At 53.7% G+C, this 21,011-nt stretch overlaps 1 protein-coding gene across 2 annotated transcripts in view; it reads left to right on the forward strand.

Annotated features, from left to right (window-relative positions):
• The window catches only part of Unc5b (unc-5 netrin receptor B), a 70,241-nt gene extending 50,671 nt beyond the window's left edge, over nt 1-19,570 (forward strand). Inside the window, exons 3-17 of one of the 2 annotated variants that reach the window (XM_075980181.1) lie at nt 1,149-1,292; nt 1,621-1,724; nt 2,611-2,791; nt 3,512-3,679; nt 4,288-4,452; nt 4,658-4,690; nt 6,780-6,974; nt 7,227-7,616; nt 8,212-8,299; nt 10,315-10,483; nt 10,576-10,809; nt 12,808-12,957; nt 13,635-13,799; nt 14,821-15,002; nt 16,902-19,570. In XM_075980181.1, coding sequence (XP_075836296.1) covers nt 1,149-1,292; nt 1,621-1,724; nt 2,611-2,791; nt 3,512-3,679; nt 4,288-4,452; nt 4,658-4,690; nt 6,780-6,974; nt 7,227-7,616; nt 8,212-8,299; nt 10,315-10,483; nt 10,576-10,809; nt 12,808-12,957; nt 13,635-13,799; nt 14,821-15,002; nt 16,902-17,067 — 2,534 coding nt within the window. In that variant the 3' untranslated portion in view covers nt 17,068-19,570. The remainder of the gene's footprint in view (nt 1-1,148; nt 1,293-1,620; nt 1,725-2,610; nt 2,792-3,511; nt 3,680-4,287; nt 4,453-4,657; nt 4,691-6,779; nt 6,975-7,226; nt 7,617-8,211; nt 8,300-10,314; nt 10,484-10,575; nt 10,810-12,807; nt 12,958-13,634; nt 13,800-14,820; nt 15,003-16,901) is intronic. The other variant, XM_075980182.1, reaches the window with a different exon arrangement.
• The last annotated feature ends 1,441 nt before the right edge of the window (nt 19,571-21,011 follow it).

Consider the following 21,011-nt stretch of genomic DNA (forward strand, 5'->3'; position numbering starts at 1 on the left):
AGCAACCACATGGTAGCTCACAACCATCTCAAATGAGAACTGATGCCCTCTTCTGGCCTACAGGCAGACACACAAGACAGAATATTGTATGCATAATAAATAAATAAATAAATAAATAAATAAATAAATATATTTTTTAAAAAGACTTGATATCCCACTCTCGTCTAAAATCTGAGGAATAAATGAATTAGAAGCAAAACAAAACGAGCAGGCCTGTCAATCCCAACCTCTGAGAAGCTGAGGCAGGAGGATGAAAAGTTTGAGGACAGCCCAGGTCCACAGAGTGAGATCTGATCTCACTATGCAGAGAATAGCTTAACCCGCCATCCTTACAACATCGCTCCTCTGGCTGTGTGATTGTGGGCCAGTCACTCAGCCTCTCGGAGCCCATGTGCTTCATTATGTTAACAAGAGGCTCCAGTGGGGAGGCAACAAGATGGCTCATGCGTAGTGCCAGGCAGGGCAGGGAATGAGCCGTCTGGGCCCTGCCAAACCTCTCGGTATTCTTCTCGGGCTGTCCTGGCCTCTTACAACTGATCATTACTTCTTTGGCCTGTGAGTCGCTTCTCATCCCAGTCAGGGCCAGCCATGAGTTCTAGCCCAAGCAAGAGGCAGTTTGCCCGCTGGGATGCTCAGATGATGACCCGTGGTAGCAGTAGCAACCCAATGATTCCTAGTAACAGTGCCAGCCTGGCTCTTGCTCCTCCTGTCTGTCAGGAGCACATGGTGCCCACCAGCCCTGAGAACTGGGGTTCTGTGGTGTCCCACTAGCCCATGGAGAACAGCTATGGCTAGGACAAGAGGGGCAGACATACTCGCGGCTCCTGCCTGGACCGGCCAGCAGGTAGCCCAACTGAAAGCACCCTAGGCATAGAAGGGACAGTGCCCTGAGGCCCTGTGGAGGACTTGGGTCTTTCTGCTGAGGGGTCTGTGGAACATGGGCGTTCTTTGACAAGCACAGGCTAGCTGGGTAGTAAGTGGGTCTGAGGATACCAAAGACTGGTGTTAGCTTTCAAACAGACCTGGGGTTGGCTGTAGATAGCTCCAGGTGAATACCAGTCAGATTTTGCAGGGGAGCCACAGACTGGGATGGAAGGGAGGTAGTGTCTTCCCTGGCCACTGAGGACTCCATCTTCTCTCTCTCCCAGGCTTGCGGGTGCGAGAGGTGCAGATCGAGGTGTCAAGACAGCAGGTGGAGGAGCTCTTCGGGCTGGAGGACTATTGGTGCCAGTGTGTAGCCTGGAGCTCTTCGGGAACCACCAAGAGTCGCCGAGCCTACATCCGCATTGCCTGTATGCTACCTTGATTAACCCTCTCCGTCTCCCTACTAATGTTAGAGAGAGAAATATCCATTAAGGGGACATGTGCATGCCAGCTCATGTGGACTCTTAGACCCAGAAGCCAGGCCTCCTCAGGCCCCAGGGTTTCCAGCAGCCCTTGCCACCTGTAGAGGGAAGCCAGCAGCTTCTAGGCAAGGTCCCAGAGTGGACCCTGTTTCCCCAGGTGAAGGCAGCCTGTAAACAGGTCCTTAGGTATACTCTTCCCCCTAGTGGTCACAACGGGCACTTCATGCTTCCATCCAGCACTCACCTGATAGACTTGAAACTCTTTTTCTCACAGACCTGCGCAAGAACTTTGACCAGGAGCCTCTGGCAAAGGAGGTGCCGTTGGATCATGAGGTCCTTCTGCAGTGCCGCCCACCGGAGGGAGTGCCTGTGGCTGAGGTGAGAGGGATGTGACCAGCCAGGCAGGGCACTTACCAGCAGCTGCCATAACACAGCCTCCAGACCTCTGTGGTTCTGCCTCACAGAAGGAGAACCCCAGGGATCCTTGGGTAGACCCTAGGTCTAGCCCCTGACACCCCCACTTGACACAGACCTAGGAAACCACACCTGGAGATGTGGCCACCGAATAGCCACTCTATCAGCTGGACACTGCTTTCCTCTTTCCCCACGCATGCCCTCCGCTGCTGTAGAAGTTCACAGGGGACAGTTGGCTGTGCACCAAAGGATGGCCCTCTTACTCGGGACTCAGCTTTCAAGACCCCAAACTTTGTACTGGTCTTTTAGGCTGCTTCTGTGCTCTCATGGGCACCTGAGTGGGGGCATTGCTACCTGCTGGGCTCTGGTCTCAGCAGCCCTGCAGTGTGGGCAAGGCCACCCCTTTAGAGATGGGAGGGATGAGGTGACCATCTCTGTTGTGGTGCTGTGAGGAGCAGAGCTGAGGACTGAGCCCAGGGGTCCTGCTGCGGGGGCTGCAGCTTTGAGGAGCTTGGGGGTCTGGTTAGGGCAGGCACTAGCAGCCTGTGCGTGTTTGGTACTTCTCTGAGCCAAGCGTGTGATGTTCACCCCTTCCCCGTGGGGTGGGTGTTATTCAGGGTCCATCTTACAGTTGGTAAGATTGAGGCCCTGGGTCTCCTAAGATCACTCTGCTGGTAAATGATGTTTCCCACAGTGATGTTGGTGCCTGTTACCGCCAGGCATGAACCTAGGTATGGATATAGGCAGGACCGGTATTCTAGTTACGCCTGGACCCCTCCTCCCCTCTACAGGAGGCCTATCCCCAGCACCAGCAGGCAGACAACTGAGCCCTCATTGCTCCCCTCCACAGGTTGAATGGCTCAAGAATGAAGATGTCATTGACCCCACTCAGGACACCAACTTCCTGCTCACCATTGACCACAACCTCATCATCCGCCAGGCTCGCCTGTCAGACACGGCCAACTACACATGTGTGGCCAAGAATATTGTGGCCAAGCGCCGGAGCACCACCGCCACGGTCATCGTCTATGGTGTGCATGGGTGCTTTGCTGGGAATACACTGTGCTTCTCCTGGGTGCCCTCTGTGGTGGGAGTTCTCGGATGCTAGGGGGAGGCCTGAGGTAGCACGTTCCCCCCTCTCCTGACCTCCAGAAGGGCCAGTGGGCCCCCTCAACTGTATGGAGAGGCAATCTAGAGAGATCAGTGGCCAAGTCAGACACTCTGGGTCCCCAGCCAGGAGCACTTCCCTACTCTTTGGGCCCCTTGGCTACTTCTAAAAATAGACCCACGTCTCCTGACTTAGGCCCAAGGTAGGGTTGCAGCCAGATCGCCACGCTCAAGTCATTTTGTCCCAGTAGAGGTAAGGATGCGGTTCAGGCCTGCATGCTGCTCTCTGCTCTTTTTGGGGGGCCCAAGGATGGAACGTAGAACCATAGTGGAGATAACTGGAATGTACTAGGAAGTCCGGTCCTGGGATTCAGTCCCAAGTCAAAGCCCAGGTACCCCGTCACACACTGGGTGACCTTGGTTACATGTTAACCCTCCAGTCTTCCTGTGTCACTGTACAATAGGCCAGGATGGGATAGTGACCTCGTAGTCCCTGCCAGGTTCCAATTGTGGTGTCTCAGTGCCCAGTCCTGTAGGGGAAGGGTTCTGGCCAGAGTGGTTGGGTTAGTAAAGGTGGGTGATGGGTGTGAAATACCAGGAGGAATCCCGATCCGTGCTAACTGTATGATGGCCCATCCCTACAGTGAATGGCGGCTGGTCCAGCTGGTCAGAGTGGTCACCCTGCTCTAATCGATGTGGCCGCGGCTGGCAGAAGCGTACGCGGACCTGCACCAACCCAGCCCCACTCAATGGAGGGGCCTTTTGTGAGGGACAGGCCTTCCAGAAGACAGCCTGCACTACCGTGTGCCCAGGTAGGAGTCACATGCCCTCCCAGGCTCCTTTACCTACAGGATGTGTACAGAGTTGGATTGTCACCTTCCCCTGAGCAGCAAAGTATCCAGACCCCGGGTCCTTGGCATCCTCTGTCGTCTCTAGCATCTGAGTCTGTCCCAGGCTGATGGAGAGCTGGAATCAGAGGCAGTGAACTAAGCTAGATAGGACTTCTGGCTTTGAGAGCTCTTAGGGGCCCAGAAAACATCCTGAATGTATCTGTTGAGATGTCTGCTGGCCACAGCGGCTCATCCTATTAGCAACCTCCTCTCTGTCTGTCTTCCTCTGTCCATGTCCATCCAGCTGTGCTTGTCCTTGATGGTGAATATGTGACTTTGGGCTGTTTTCTTACCCGGGTTTTAGGCTCTCTGTGTACCGGTAACTTTAAGTATCTTTGTTCTTGTCCCCTGAGCACATCTAACTGCCCCTAGCCTGCAGCTGTGTGGACCTGGTATCTATTTGTTGATTGGGACGTATGTTGCGCGCGCGCGTGCGTGCATGTGTGCATGTGTGCATGCAGACCCGTGCTGTTGTTACTGTGTCTGTGTTGCTGTCTGCATACATAACGGCACGTGCTGTGCCCCCACAGTGGACGGAGCATGGACCGAGTGGAGCAAGTGGTCGGCCTGCAGCACCGAGTGCGCGCACTGGCGCAGCCGTGAGTGCATGGCGCCCCCACCCCAGAACGGAGGCCGCGACTGCAGCGGGGCGCTGCTTGACTCCAAGAACTGCACCGACGGGCTGTGCGTGCAGAGTGAGTGCTCGGGAGTCAGGTGACAGACCCCTCTGCCCCTGCCCAGCCCTTGGCCGCTGTGCCCACCCTGAGCAGAGCAGCCCACAGGGCCTCTGTCTGGCCCCGCATCCTTCATTTCATCCATACCGTGCCCCCGTGACCTTCTCGACCATCCTTTTGCTGTCACTGGTATCATCATCGTCTTTCCCTTTATTTCCCTTGACAGATAAGAGAACTCTAAACGATCCTAAAAGCCACCGTAAGTCCCATTTCATGACTGTCCTCTTTCTTCTGGGGATTCTTGGCTCTCCTTGGCTGGCTTGCCACGGGTGTGGGGTGAAAGGCAGGGAGAGCTGACACCATCTCCCCCCAGTACAACACCATGGGCTCCCTGTACCTCACGCATTTTGCCACAGTCCTATCACAGAGAGGCAAGCAGACTCTTGGCTGACAGAAAGGCCCCAGGACTCCCCCTCACCCTCCTGTTATAGAATAGGAAACTGAGTCTCAGAGAGGAGAAGAAATTTGTCCAAGGAGCAAACTAGGAAGTAGCAGAGCCAGGGCTTGAACCCGGATATTTTTGTGGCCACAGCAGATGGTCTTAACCATCGTCCCTCCTCTCTGAGACATGCCAGGAGACGGTGTCATGTCTGTCCACCTCTGTTCCCCCACACTGTACCCCTAGCAGCTGGGCCACACCTCCCAAGTTAACTCTGGCCAGCACCAGTAGTATTGCTCTGATTCAGCTCCCAAGGGACTCCTCCTGCCCCTAGGGCCCTTGCCGCTGTGACTGCAATATCAGGGCAATACAACCTCTCCCTCAGATCGGCCTGTGGTAATTAAAGAACAATTTCAGATCATTCTGGAATCATAAAACCTGCAGGGAAGTCTTCAGCCCAGCGCCCCGAGAGACCAGGCTGGTGGCTGATTAGAGAGTATAAATCGCCAAGCAAGTGGCCCCCAGTGTGAGTGAGGACATTATAGTGTGCCAGCCGAGCTTAGGGAGGAGCAGCCTGCTGGGACAGGAGCCTCCGGAGAGAGGGGGGAGGTCAGCTCTGAGGAAGAGTCTCTTGCAGCTCCCTGGTTGCCAGGATACTCTGGGGAGTCCTAGTGAGGACTGTTAGGTAGAAAGACAGTGTGGAAAATGGACAGGTTCACAGAGCTAGAAGCCATGGCCTTCTATGCCACGAGGCGTGGACTCCCCCACAGGTGCAGATGGCCAGGTCTTGGAACTTAGGCTCCCTCTCCCAGAGTTCCCCTGTTTTTAATGATGTATGGGAGCTTCTTGGAACTCCCAAAAGAAGCAAGGTCAAAGAGCAGCCATCCAGCGGCCTCCATCTTGACTGTGCCTGAGCTGGCTGCTGTGATAGTCACTTAACATAGGTGGCTTTTAAAATTTATATTTGGACTGGAGAGATGGCTTAGTGGTTAAGAGCACTGGCTGTTCTTTCAGAGGTTCAATTCCCAGCAACCACATGATGGCTCACAACCATCTGTAATGAGATCTGGCGCCCTCTTCTGGCGTGTGGGCATACATGGAGGCAGAATGTTGTATACATAATAAATAAATAAATATTTAAAAAATAAATAAAAATAAAATAAAATTTATATTTCACTTAAAAAAACACCACAGCCCCTTTGTTACACCTGTCACGTTTCAGTTTTCAGTAACCACATGTGCCTGTGTACTTGAGTGTGCACGGGATGGCGCGGACCAGATACTCCCGTCCTCCTAGAATGACCTGCTGACCCTGTCCCTGACCTTGCCACATTCCTGCCTGGCCATGAGTAGTTAATTGCAACCATAGCCCCCTGCTGGAGGAAGGAGGTGTAGCCATGGGTGGCCTCCCCCAGTTCCATCTCTGTTCGCCCATCTGCTCACCGCCTCTCCTCCATCCATTGCTCTGCCTTTCACCCACTCCTTTCGTCCACTCCACCTCCCATCCTTGGCATAGTTGAGGAGACTGCTTAAGAAGGTTTCGGGGAGCCAGGGCCTTTGGTCATATGGAAGTGGTAGGCGTGGAGCGAAGCTTTGTCATTTAGGTGGAATTGTGTACCCTCATGTTTCTGAGCCTCACACCACTGGCTCCTCAACAGTGAGCCATGCGTGAGCTTGTGAATCGGGTTTATTGGTTCTATTACCTTCAAAGTAATAAGCAGGGCAGGGACTTTGAGACAATCTACTGAGGAAGATAGACTAGGGGGGGGCGGTGTCAGGAGGTGGGGAGGAGGGAGTTGTGAGATTTGCCTGAGGCCTGCAGGTCATCTTGGCAGACAAAGCCTAGAATCTGGGTTTTCCTTGGGACCCTAAGTTAAGTGCCCCTCACTTAACCCTACTGCTTCTCCAGTCCTGGAACCCTCAGGAGATGTGGCCCTGTATGCAGGCCTCGTGGTGGCCATCTTCGTGGTTGTGGCAGTTCTCATGGCAGTGGGCGTGGTCGTGTACCGAAGAAACTGCCGGGACTTTGACACGGACATCACCGACTCCTCTGCTGCCCTCACTGGTGGTTTCCACCCTGTCAACTTCAAGACTGCAAGGCCCAGTAAGGAGCAGGAGAAACCTGGGGGAGCGGGAATGGTCGGGGGACCCCAGAGTAGTGTAGCTGTCGCCAGAGCTGGGGTCCCGACAGCTCCCTGGTATACTGACCCGTTTGTCTAAAGTAACAGGTGGCAATTGAGCCTTCTGTGGCTAGACATGTGGAGAGAGCAGAAGGCCTGGAGGGAGCAGAGTGGGCAGGGCCAGGGTGGTGAGGGGCAGGGAAAAGTGATTCTGACAATCGCATTCACCCCTGCAGACAACCCGCAGCTCCTGCACCCTGCTGCCCCACCAGACCTGACAGCCAGTGCCGGCATCTACCGTGGGCCCGTCTATGCCCTGCAGGACTCCGCTGATAAGATCCCTATGACTAACTCACCCCTGCTGGATCCCCTGCCCAGCCTCAAGATCAAGGTCTATAACTCCAGCACCACCGGCTCTGGATCCTGCCTGGCTGATGGAGCCGACCTGCTGGGCGTTCTACCGCCCGGCACTTACCCAGGCGATTTCTCCCGGGACGCCCACTTGCTGCACCTGCGCAGTGCCAGCCTTGGTTCCCAGCAGCTCCTGGGCCTACCTCGAGACCCCAGCAGCAGCCTCAGCGGCACCTTTGGCTGCCTGGGTGGGAGGCTGAGCATTCCTGGCACAGGTAGGCCTTTGAACCTATTGCTCAGATGGGAAAGTAAAGCTCCAGGTAGATAATACATAGAGAAGTCTGGTAGAAGACTTGAGATCAGGCCGGCTTGGGCCTCTCTAAGCCAGGGAAGTCTTGGATCAACCACTTGGAGTAGCCTCCCTGCCCCTGTCAGGGTGGGAGAACAACTCTTATCATTAGAGTCCCACAGAGAGGTCTTAGTTGTGACTGACTGCAGGGCAGGGGTGCCCATCTCTTCTTGTGAAAGTAGCAGCTGGCAGCTTTTTAGGGTCCTGTCTTGAGCCAGCATGGAGCCAGCATAAGGGCTTTCTGATCCCCCCAACACATACACGTGCACACGCGCGTGCGCACACACACACACACACACACACACACACACACACACACACACACTGTCCCCAGCAATGTTAGAGGCCCCTGTATTCCTGGGCATATCAGCTATGCCCAAGTGGCCTGACTCTTCCCTGTGTTTGCCCCCACCTCTCTCCCTAATCCTTTCCCTTCCCTAAAACAGGTCTCACCCCATTCTTCTCATCACCTCTCCCTCCTCTAACCCCCTTCCTGATGACCTTCCTCCCTTCCTTCCTAGGGGTCAGCCTGTTGGTGCCAAATGGAGCCATCCCCCCCGGCAAGTTCTATGAGATGTATCTGCTGATCAACAAAGCTGAAAGTACCCTGTGAGTAGACAGTCCAGCCCTGGCTAGGCAACGCCCCTTCTTCTCTGCTCACCCGGGGCACAAATATTTCCATATGCCCCTCAGAGCTTGGTCCCCAGTGCCCAGGGTCCCCCAGAGAGAGCATGTTCTAACTGGGTAAAACCCAGCAGCAGCAAGTTCTCCTATGTAAAGGGGATTTATAAATGAGGGTATCATTTCTGTGCCATTGCTGTGGCAAAATGCATGATGAGAACTTCAGGAGGTGGTGTTAATTTGGGCTCACCATAGTGATAGCCTCTCTAGCTGTGGTCACAGGAGCGTAAAGCATCCATACTTGGAACCAGAGAAGGGTGAGCATCAGGGTCCAACATTCCCCTCTCTTTTTCTTTCCTTTTCATCCAGTCTGGGTCCTAGCCCACAGGATACACTATCTACCTAAGTAGGCCTCCTCCTACCGAACCCCCTCAAGGAACACAAACAGGCAGGTCAGGGATTCATCACCTCGGTGACCCCAAACTCAGTCAAATCGACAGGGAAGATAACTATAACAGCTAGTAAGAAAAACTGGACATCTCAGTTTGAACCTGGGGCTAGAACACAAACAAGCGATTCATATGTACATGCGCCAAGTACATTGTTTATGAGAAGTTGTTCTGTCTGAATTGCAGTCACAGTTAATGAGACTACACAGGTAGACAAGAAGGGTTTTGCTTGAGGAACCTGTAAGGATGTTTTTCCTCATGTTAATCCCTGCACGCCTCCAAGAGCACGGGCACACCGCTCTTTCTGACACACTGGTGGTTGCGTAGAATGGGACGGGCTCTCCCGAGGGCAGTGTAACAGCATGCAATCAAAATGTACCAAAAGCTGGCTCGTGAGCTGGCTCAGCGGGTAAAAGTGCTTGTCAGCGAGCCTGGGTTACATCCCCAGAGTCCACTTGGTAGAAGAGAGCTGAACTGACTCCCATAAGTTGTCTTCTCACTTAGACACATGCAAACACACACACACACACACACTAAATGGCTTTGTTTTTTTGAGACAGGGTCTCACTGTATAGCCCTGGCTGTCCTAGAACTCACTATGTAGACCAGGCTGGCCTCGAACTCAGATCAGCCTCTGCCTCCCATAGTGATGAGATGAAAGGCATATGCCACTATGTTTTATTTTGTTTTTAATGTCCTCAAATGGGTTGGTTTTTGTTTTGTTTTTTGGTTTTTTTTTTAATTTTATTTTGTTGCTTTGTTTTGTTTTAAAGTAAAAGAAAGACCAGAATGTTCTCTAAAACCCTAGACCTTTAAGGCTGTGCAAAACTTTGGCTGTGACTCTTTTGACGTAACAGCAAAAAATCTAGACTGCAATTTCTGGTTTATGCCATATCCCTACTTCCCACTGCTGTGGTGCCTGACAGTCCCAGGCTCCCAAGTGGCAGACACTGCCTTGATACAGGCCCTAGGTGGAGGAGGTGGGGGCCCTGCAAGAGTGGAGTTGGAGGCCCTGCAGGGATGGGGTTGGGGTTGGGGGTCCTGCAGGGGTGCGGTTGGGAGTCCTGCGGGGATAGAGGTGGAGGTCCTGCAGGGGTGGTGTTGGGGGTCCTGCAGGAGTGGAGGTGGGGGCCCTGTAGGGGTGGAGTTGGGGACCCTGCATGGGTAGAGGTGGAGGTCCTGCAGGGGTGGGGTTGGGGAGTCTTGCAGGGTTAGAGTTGGGGGCCCTGCAGGGGTGGAGTTGGGGACCCTGCATGGCTAGAGGTGGAGGTCTTGCCGGGGTAGAAGTGAAGGTCCTACAGGGGTGGTGTTGGGGGTCCTGCAGGGGTGGAGTTGGGGGCCCTGTAGGGGTAGAGTTGGGGACTCTGCATGGGTAGAGTTGGAGGCCCTGCAGGGGTGGAGTTGGGGGCCCTGTAGGGATGGAGTTGGGGACCCTGCATGGGTAGAGTTGGAGGCCCTGCAGGGGTGGAGTTGGGGCCCTGCAGGGGTGGAGTATGTCCCTGCTGCATGAGTACTTCCGGCCTTTGCTCACTGCCTCCCTCTGCCCTCCCCTAGCCCACTCTCGGAAGGGACCCAGACAGTATTGAGCCCCTCAGTGACCTGTGGTCCCACAGGCCTCCTCCTGTGCCGCCCTGTCATCCTTACCGTGCCCCACTGTGCTGAAGTCATCGCTGGAGACTGGATCTTCCAGCTCAAGACCCAGACCCATCAGGGTCACTGGGAGGTGAGGTGCCGGGTGGCGTGGCTGGCTCTCAGACCTGCCCCTCTCCTGACTCGTCCCAGCCCAGAAGACAGCATCCTCTTCTCCCCCTGTAGGAGGTGGTGACGTTGGATGAGGAGACCCTGAACACCCCCTGCTACTGCCAGCTGGAGGCTAAGTCCTGCCACATCCTGTTGGACCAGCTGGGCACCTATGTGTTCACGGGCGAGTCCTACTCCCGCTCCGCAGTCAAGCGGCTCCAGCTGGCCATCTTTGCCCCGGCGCTCTGTACGTCCCTGGAGTATAGCCTCAGGGTCTATTGTCTGGAGGACACGCCTGTGGCATTGAAGGTAGGAGCGTGGGGACAATGCGGGGACATCAGCACGGTCCGTCAGTTGCTTGCTCCCCTCCCAGGCTGCGTGGTCTCTGTCAGGCTTCTTTCCAGCGCTAACCTCTGTGCTTACTTTTCATCAGCCATTAGAACAGCACTGGATTCTCAGACAGGGCTGGAGGTGGGAGACAGAGAGATCTCTTTTGAGGCGTTTGAGAAAGTGGGCCTGAGACTTAAGCCCTGGATAGCACGTTGTCACTCTGGGTTGAGAAGAGGAAGGACATGTCCAACCAGCAGGACAACTTTCTGCCAAGACGGGTGTGCAGCTCAGCGTGTGTGAACAGTGTAGGGTGTGTGTGTGTGAGACTGTGTGAGTGAGAGAGGGGGGAACTGAAGAGACAACCGCTTGTTAGTGAGCTCGGGTCACGCTTGGTAACTGGGATGCTGTCCAGGGGCAAGGGGCCCAGCTGTAGCAGACACCTGTTCACAGGTGCTCTGTAGAGTGGTCTGCAGCTATGGTGTGTGTGTGTGTGTGTGTGTGTTTGCATGTGTGTGTGTGGCAAACAAGGCAAAGGCCAGTTAGGAAGCTGGGGCTATGATGTGTGTGTGTTGGTAAACAAGAGGCAAAGGCCAGTTAGGAAGCTGGGGCTATGATGTGTGTGTACACAAGCATATGTGTGTGTTGGTAAACAAGAGGCAAAGGCCTATTGGGAAATTGGGGCTGAATCCCAGTTCACCTGGCTGTGGCAGTGGCCAGGAGATGAGGCTGGACCTTGTGGCTGGTCAGTAGGACAGACAGACCAGGGACTGATGGAATGAGCGAGGATAGCCCAGGCTTCTAGCAGACACAAAGAAAAGCCAATGGAGACCAGAGATGAGGGAGATGCAAGGGCATATGAGGAGATGCTGGGCATAGATGGGCGGAGGGGGTAAATCAGCAGATGTCGAGCCCAACATGGGCATCGCCTGCCATGCATGTCTCAAAGCCACTGTCCCTTCCTCTCTGAACTCTGTCCCATTCCCGGGTCATCAGTCTCATGCCAGCATGATACTGGAGAATGTAGAGCTGGCTCTCTTCTCCATTCTTGCAGTAGCCCTCCAGAAGCCTCACCAGAAGTCTGTCTTTCTGACAGACAGGACAGACTGATGCCCTCCCTGCCCCGGCTCTGAGCTGGGGTCTCTCCTAGTCTCTGAGTCCCGTGTGGCTTTCTCAGGATCCGTTCTGGGGACTGATGCAACATAGATGAAAAGGCCCTGTGGGAGAAGGAGTATCCCCTGTGGGGACTGTACTACCCTGACATTCCAAAAGGCCTCCAAAAGGGTTGGGACACTGCAGGCAATCCCCTGCAGTTGGATCTGGTGGTATTGATGCTGGCTAGTGTTCACCCTGGCCAAAGGTCAACGCGTTCTGGCCTGACTGCATACTTTGCTTGGTGCAGCCCCATCTATCCACCTACCATTTTTCTCCTCTTCCAATACACTTCATTGGTAAACAGCCTTGGCCACCCAGCCACTATCCACCTCCTCGTTCATGAAACTGTCCTTCCAAATATTCTTCTATCCATATACCTGCTTGTTTGTATAGCCATCTGTTTATCTGTTTACCCGCCTAACCCACACATCCATCCAGTGATCCATTCGATCGGTCCATCCATCCGCACATCTCTGTGTGCACCCATCCATCTACTCAGTCAGTATCCTACCTGTACGTCTAACTCTCCTTCCAATCTCCTGGTACCCACATTTATGTTCTCTATATGTATCTGTCTATCCCTCTATCTGTCCATCCATATATCATCCATCCAGTTTGCCAACTATCTGTTTATCTACCATAGCCTGGAAGCCTGTCTGTCTGTCTATCCACCCACCCACCCATTCATTTTCCATTCATCCACTTATGTATCTGCCCCCACATTCATCCAAAACACCTTTTTAATTAGATCAGATGGGTCTGGCCCCAGACTAATGGCTTGTGTGGTCCACGGGTAACAAGCTCCTCCCACTGCCCCATCAACAGGAAGTGCTGGAGCTGGAGCGCACTCTGGGCGGCTACTTGGTAGAGGAGCCCAAGCCTCTGCTCTTCAAGGACAGTTACCACAACCTGCGCCTTTCCCTCCATGACATCCCGCATGCCCACTGGAGGAGCAAGCTGCTGGCCAAGTACCAGGTGAGCACTGGGCCTGGGGAGGGGCAGGGAGGAACCCACGACTCCACCTTTGTAGTGAAGCAGGCACTGTTTCCCAGGTCCCTCAGCCCTGTCCTGTCTCCCCCAGTCTATCATCCTTCAGGTTTCCAGCCACCTTCATACCCTAAATTCTGTGCCACTGATAGCCACATCTTCAGCCCCTCTTACACCTCCCCACACACAAATACCCATGCCCATCACCCCCACGTTCCCCTTCAGGCCCTTTATACTGCAAGTTTCTGATCTGGGGGCCAGACCCATCTAAACAGATACAAGCCTTTGCAGATTGATTCTGCTTGTCTCTGGTACTTGTGTCCCTCTGTCCCGTCTTGCAGTATATGCCACCATTGAAGTCCTAGGTGCTCCCTGCTCCAGCTTGTGTATGTGCCCCGACATACATACATATACATCATACACACACACACATGCACACACACACCACTCCTGTCTTCTCCTCTCACACAGGCCCTTTTCTCAACTCCCTCCCAGAACCAATGGATCAGCACCATGTAGCTGGCCAGCTTTCCCTGCTCTCAAATCGTTTCATACAGAGACTCGAGCTGCCCCCAGAGGCCCAGCCCTCCCTGAGGCTGGTCCCCACCCACTTCTGGCAAATACCCAGTCTCACCTGCAGCCCTGAATGCCTGCCTCTCCTACAGGAGATTCCCTTCTACCACATCTGGAACGGCAGCCAGAAAGCCCTGCACTGCACTTTCACCCTGGAGAGGCACAGCCTGGCTTCCACTGAGTTCACCTGTAAAGTCTGCGTGCGGCAGGTGGAAGGGGAAGGCCAGATCTTCCAGGTGCACACCACGCTGGCTGAGGTGAGGGTCGGTGACAGCCCGGGAGACTGAGGCTCTGGCACACAAGCACCTTATTCCCCAGCATCTCCCATGAAGATTCCTTTTTTTCCCCCTCTCAAATCGCTAAAAGAATCTGCTCACCCTGAACAGGCAACCGTTACTTGCTGAGCACTGCTCATGTGACATTTATTACCGTATCAAGTTGGCACACCTGCAGGGAGAGGGTTGTGGTGGTCCCCTTGTGGAAGATGAGAGTCTCAAGGCTAGGGCTGGGGCTCACTTGTCAGAGTGCTTCCGTAGCATGCATGGTACTTTGGGCTCCACCATCAAATACACCAGGCGTGGTGGTGTTCACCCATATCCCAACACTTGGGATGTGGAGGCAAGAAGATCCAAGGTCATCTTCGGCTACATAGTGAGTTTGAGGACAGCCTGGGCTACATGAGACCCCACCTCAAAAATAAATGAATGAATAGGTAGATAGATAGATAGATAGATAGATAGATAGATAGATAGATAGATAGATAGATATATAGATAAAAGGTCGTAGGGAAGCGAGTATAGTACACTACATATGACCACCAAGCAAGGCTAACTTTGAACCTGGCCAAGGTAAAGACTGGCCTGTGACTCCCAACCTCTTAACAAAGCCAGGACTCCTAAGGTGACCAGTGTAGTAGAAAGCTCTCCACCCAGCCAGCTCTGCCCCAGGTAGGTCACCTGTCCTCTCTAGGTTCTGTTTTGCACCTGTATCAAAGCTGGTCTTCATTGATTAGGCTCCTGGGGTTTCCTCCTCCCAAGACTAAGTCAGCATGTGCCCAGGCTGATCCCAAGCAAGATCACACCTGGCATGCAGCAAGCAACCCTTGCCCTGCAGAAGTGGGTGGCTAGAGAGAGCCTAGAGGAGACGAAGCTGAGTATAGAGCCCAGGGCTCTACCAATTAAGCTACAGCCTCGGCCCTTAAGCCTCTATCCGGGCAGGAGACTGGGTGAGCTTCTGTCCAGCACTGTGGCTACTTCACTCTCATCCCTTCTCTTCCAGACACCTGCTGGCTCCCTGGATGCACTCTGCTCTGCCCCCGGCAATGCTGTCACCACCCAGCTGGGACCCTATGCCTTCAAGATACCACTGTCCATCCGCCAGAAGATCTGCAACAGCCTTGATGCCCCTAGCTCGCGGGGCAACGACTGGCGGCTGTTGGCCCAGAAACTGTCGATGGACCGGTGAGCATCCCTATTCCCTCGTCCTCAGGGTATGGCAGGGCAGCAGGGGTGCATAATCCCAGCAGACCAAGACTCAGTTCCCTTGTGCCATAATCAGTGACAGATCCACAGCTGGGTTTGCATGCACTGAGTCTGAGGTCTCTGTCCCTCTCAGAGAGTACACCTGTGAGCCAGGTAGGTTTTTAAGTGACACCGCCACTCTCTAAGTCCTGCTCTCTTCCACGGTGTAGGCAAACACTTCCCTGCCTATACCAGGGGCACACCCAGCCCTGACACCAGGTAGTTGTGGTCATTCGTCACCAGCGCCTCGGTGCCCAGGCTCTCTTAGGGAACTCTGAATGCCAGATATACGTGGTAAAAATGTTAAATGGTCACTTGCTAGAAATTCTTATCCATGGCCTTGAGCAGGTGTAAAAGGTGGCTCAGTCAGTGAAGCGCTTACTTCATAAACCTGAGGACCTGAGTTCAAGCCCCAGAACCCACGTCAAAACGCCAGGCATGCACTAACACATATGTATAATCCCAGCAAAGTGGAGACGGAGGCAGGAAGATCCCTGGGAAATGCTAGCCAGGCAGTCTAGCTAAATGTTGAACTCCAGGCCAATAAGAGACCCTGCGTCAAATGAGGTGGATGGTGTTCTTAAGGATGACACAGGAGATTGTTTTCTGGCTTACACACATGCACACACACGCACACATACGCACATACACGTGCACACATGTTAAAATTAAAAACAACTGGTTACCAGAAAGTAGGAGGGCTTAGAAAGATAACTCTGCTCCTACCCTCAGCAGAGCTTGTGCTGCAGGATCAGGCCCGGAACAAAAGTGAATGTCAGAGTCAGAAAGAGTGTGGCCTGCCAGCCTGGAAGGTCTTTCAGGGTCCCAGCATCTTTCCATGATGTTGATGAACCAGATGAGGGTGGTTTGGGAGAGCTCAGGCCTCCCCAGCAGTGTGAAGGGATGTGGGAGACAACTCTTCATCACTGTGGAGTTCATTGGGCAGTTTAAAGGGGTCAAGATGGATCTCGGTCCACACTTCCAGAGGCTTTGGTCCTTGCTCTGTTTTTGCCAGTGCTGTACGTCAGAGCAAAGCTAAGCACTGTGGCAGGAGGGTTCACGATGATGGAGCAGTGTCACCTCAGAAGTAGACTGGAAGGGCCAGGGGAAGACACCCCAGCCACCGACCCTTCTCTCCCACCATGCCCTACTTTCCGCCAACCATCTATTTAGATGTCACATATGTGTGTTTAGAACATGTGTATGTAACATACTGCACAGAGCATGTGTGGAAGTCGGGACAACCTTGGGTGTCAGGCCCCACCTCTCACTATGTTTGAGATGGGGTCTCTTTGTTCTTCTGCCATGTGTGCCAGGCTAACCCCAGGAGCTGCCACCCTGTCTCTGCTTCCCATCTACCTGAAGGGAACACGGGGATTATAGACATTTATGGTATGCATGTGACTTTTATGTCAGTACCAGGACTTTGAGCTCGAGTCTTTGCATTTACCCACAGAACTGTTTTGCCAGCCCTTATTCCGAGGTTGAGCCTCTCCGTGAGTTTATCTCTTGTTGAATCTGCTCATGACCCCGGCCTTTGCTCAAAGTCCCACCTCTAACACTACTTGTAGGAGATCAGGCTGTCCATCCGTGAGTCTTTTCAGGAAGGCTGTATTCCCAGGCTCTTAACAGGAGATAACTGGCGTGGTTCCTATTTTGGAGACGGGATCAGTCTTATTAGAGAGTGCCCTGATTTGCATAGGGCTGCGCGGCCTACACTCAGATGACATAGGACTTAGGCCCATGACTCTGGAGCCTACAGTCTTCCACCTCCTGGACTTTCCCACCTCAAAGGCGGATCACTTCAGGGAAGCCAACATTTTTCTTTCCTTCCAACAGGTACTTGAATTACTTTGCCACCAAAACTAGTCCCACGGGTGTAATCTTGGACCTCTGGGAAGCCCTGCAGCAAGATGATGGGGATCTCAACAGCCTGGCCAGTGCCTTGGAGGAGATGGGCAAGAGCGAGATGCTGGTGGCCATGGCTACTGATGGGGACTGCTGAGTGCTTGTGACCACAGGCAAGCGGGGACCAGTATGAGACAGTCTGAGACAGTGCAAGGAGGCCTAGCAGCCTCCCTGTGGGGGTGTCCAGCCTTTGCCATCCCTGGCTTACAGCTGGAATGGTCCCCCACCCCCCTCCCTGCCGCAACCCTCAGACCACCACCAGCCTTAGAAAACCTCTGTGTTCTACTGCTGAGAGGCCGGGGTCCTTGCCCCACTGTTTCCTGGCTCACACTGGGATGGGCTGAGGCCTCTGGGGCAGCCTAAGGCCAGAGGCTTTCCCCCTTCACAGCCCACTACCCTCAGCCTTGTGACTTTGGTGGTCCACAGGTTTCAATTCTGTGTTCACCACATTGTCCTTGGCTAGGGACCTCTCTGCTATCCCTGGACCTCTATGAAAGTTGAGTTTGGTTCAGACAAACTGCTGTCTTCTGTCCATAAGAAACAAAAAAGAAGAAAGGAAGAATGAATGAATGAATGAATGAATGTGTGAATGAATGCTTTAGAAGTCAGCAAAAACCACAAGGGAAAAATAAACAAAAACAGTTTCTTAGGAAACGCAAATGATTTATTATCCAGATACTTGGATAGGTCCTTTTTTTAAAAAAAAAAATACTAACAAACAAAAAAGTGAGAAAAGAAGAGGGGTGGGGGGACTTTTATTCTCCAGTGTGGTTAGGAGTTGGTGTGCTTGTGACTTGGGCCATAGATGAGTGCATTCATGGGCACGTGTTTGCACAAATGTGTGTGTGCATGGGTGTGGTCAGGGAAATGAATCCATTGTGGGCTAAATTCTGACAAGGCCTCAGTTTCCCCGGCTGTGCAGGGAGATGATACAGGATTTTAGCCATGGCATTGAGTTCTAAAATCAGAAGCAGCAGCTGGGACCTGGTGGTTCTCCCACCCTCCAGTGCCCCAGGCAGATGCCCTTCTATGGCCTTCTGGGTTTCTGAGACTCCAGCTGAAGGCCCAGGCCTGCTGTGACCTGGGAAGACTGTTCAGGTCTGTCTTACCAGCCTGGTTTAGTAATGTGGCTGAGAAGTGAGGCTCCTGCAGAGAAGGAGGGGTCCTCCAGATTCTCTCTCAGGCTGAATGGCCTTGTGTCTAGGCTGGCACTGGCCGGTCCCCACCCCCGCACCTCTAGACCTTGGTTCACCCGTTCACTCTCCTGCTGGGGTCAGGAGACTAAGTAGACACCTTCACTCTTGGCCATGGCCTGTTCCTGAACTGCCATTGAGACCAGTCTGGGCACGTTCTGGACTTTGAAAGTTGGGGCTTCTGAGGGGAAGCAGGTTTCACGGTCACAGACCCAGCAAGCATCTGTGTCCTGGCTTCTCTGCTACGGTTCCTGAGGTGGGTCTTAGACTGAGACCAACATGCCCCTAGCACCTAGGTAAATACTGCCTCAGACAGTGACCCTGAACTTTTCCTGCCAAAGATGCCCATCCCTGCTGGTCACTGTTAGCCCATGCACAGAAGGGGCCTCTGTCCATCTGCACCCTGGGAGTCTAGACCAGGAACCAAGTTCTGGCCGTGCTGTGTGACTTCGGGCACATAACTGCTGTCTCTGGGCTCCTTTTTATCCTAGAAGCTCCATGAGACCCCTTGGGGTCTCACCCTTTTCTGGGCTTCAGAAGGGAATCAGTAGAGAGAAGTCGATTGTGGTCTGTATGCCTTCCCTTGCCCATCCTCAGAAACCTGCCTGCCTGGGCGCTAGTGGGAGCACTTGGTGAGCGGGTCCCAGTTAGCGGGAGCCTAGGGCAGGACTCCAAGTGGGCAGTTTGGTAGCAGCAACCCAGGTAATATCTGCCAGCTATGAACTGAGCCAGGGCTGTTGGGTTGGGCTTTCCACTCCTGCCTCCAATGAGCTGGACCCTCCTCCTCCTGTTCCTGGCCAGCTTGGTGTTGCAGGGTCCTGCAAGGTATATGTGTGTTTGCAAGCGTATGTGTGCGTGCATGTGTGTGTGTGTGTGTCGTGTGTGTGTGTGTGCATGCCTGTGCTTTTCAACTTGGGCACATCAGGGCACCCCTCCCAGAACGCACACCCCTGTTCCCATTTGTGGACATGGCCTCTGTGCCCAGGCTTGTGCCACTGGAGGTGGGCATGCCCGTTCGCTGTTTCCGAGTCACAGGGTCAGTCAGCGTATCTCCTATGTGCCTCTCCTGCCCTCTTCTGGGGCCCATGATTCTGAGCCCTGGCCAGACACCTCCTGAGGGATGGGGACCCTCCTCATCCCTGGACTTCCAGGGCACTCTGGTCCCCATCTTGAAGCTCCCAGGCATCTGAGTGGGCCCCTTCCACTCACCCTCAGAGGGCGGGTGGCCGGGAGCTTGGATGCAGGGCTGTGAACATGGCTCTGTCCCTGGATTCCAATATGCCGGGGACGGTCCCAACCCCACCCGTTCATTCTGTAAACAACCTGTAAATAGCCTTTAGCATTCTTCTTGTAACAAGATTAATTTTTATGAAATAAATTATATTTCCTAGTCTAATTAAAAAAAAATCCAGGTCTTGGTCTGATGTCTTCTTGGTCTTTTAACGGCAGTTGGGTGTGACTGTCTCTTTCTTTCCATAATTCCACAGCAGTTCAGAGCTCCAACCCTTGGTCCAGCTCAATAGCCTCACCTTACAGAAGGGAAAATGGTTCAAGAGGGAACGGGCTTGCCGACAGCTACACAGCAGGTTAGGACCTCATGAAGGGCCTGGGCCTTGCCCTGCTCTGCAGCCAGGGCTTAAAACCCAGAGTCCAGGTGGGAGGGCTGATGGACTGAGTCCAGCACCCGTCTCCCTCCCCAGTCAGAAGGATGCATCCCAACTGAGGCTGGGCATGGGGGAGGGTCTGTTCAGTGTGGTGTGGGGATGCTGTGCAGGCAGGACAAGCAACCTGAACACACTCTTTGTGTGGTTGGCTGCCAGGCACAGCTGAGCTGTTTACAGCCTGGACAGATTCCCCATCTAAGGAGGAGGGTGGCAGCATCCCACACGGATGACAGACAGCATCCTGTGTCCTCCCAGCAGGTGATTCCTGCTGATGAAATCAATAGAGTGTGGCAGTTATCGTAGATGGGTGGATGTGCAGGCGGAGGGGTGCATTTTTTTAATCTTCATGACCGCTAGTTACTTCCATTTAAGCAGATCCCCGTAACCCCGTGGATCTCACGCCTCACCCTGTGAGTTGGGTCTGGTTGGCAGTTCCCAAGCCTGTGCTGCCTCCAGTCCCCGGAGTTTGGAGAGTCCTAGGCCTTGTTATGGAGGATCAAGATGCCCAACACACATTTAAGGGTGGCGCCACCTAGTGGTTGCTTTCTTACTGTCCCCGTGGTAAGACCCTTGGTGTCTGCAGACATCAAGGTTCCAACCGGCCTTGCCAGCTCTGGACCCCAGCACCTGTGGCTGGCTCTGGGGCCATCCCAGTGTGGAAAGCCAGTGAGGCAGGTCCAAGATTAGCAGTTAATAAGAAGGGAAATCCATGGTCCTCTGAGTGTCCACAGTTTGGTGGGAGGCAGGGCAGACAGTGTGTGCACACTTGTGTGTGTACGCTTCCCCTTGCTGCTTTCACTGCCTGGGCAGCCAAGATCTGGGACAGCCACGTTCAGCGAGTTTCTAGGCCCCAGAAGCTGCCACGGGGTGAAGGTCTGTGGTCTGGGAATTCAAGGGGAATGTATTGATCTGACAGGCAGGTGGATGTATCCTGGGGTAGGGTGGGGCATGGGGAGTGAGCCAGGCTGGGCAACCCATAGAGTAAAATAGTGAAGTCTACAGAGGGTACACCGGGGGCAGGGTGAGAACAAGAAGGGTAGGGGTCCATCTTGCCTTGAGAGAGGGTGGTTGTCTTGGGATTAGTGGGGTGGAGACAACAGTGTGCATGGGATTTGTGGGGTGGAGACAGTGTGGTCCTGGGCAAGGGTTCTGAGGCCCAGTGGTTGGCAGCAGGAGAAAGCAGT

Source organism: Microtus pennsylvanicus, chromosome 7, assembly GCF_037038515.1.
Source record: "Microtus pennsylvanicus isolate mMicPen1 chromosome 7, mMicPen1.hap1, whole genome shotgun sequence".
In the NCBI taxonomy this organism is placed as follows: domain Eukaryota; kingdom Metazoa; phylum Chordata; class Mammalia; order Rodentia; family Cricetidae; genus Microtus; species Microtus pennsylvanicus.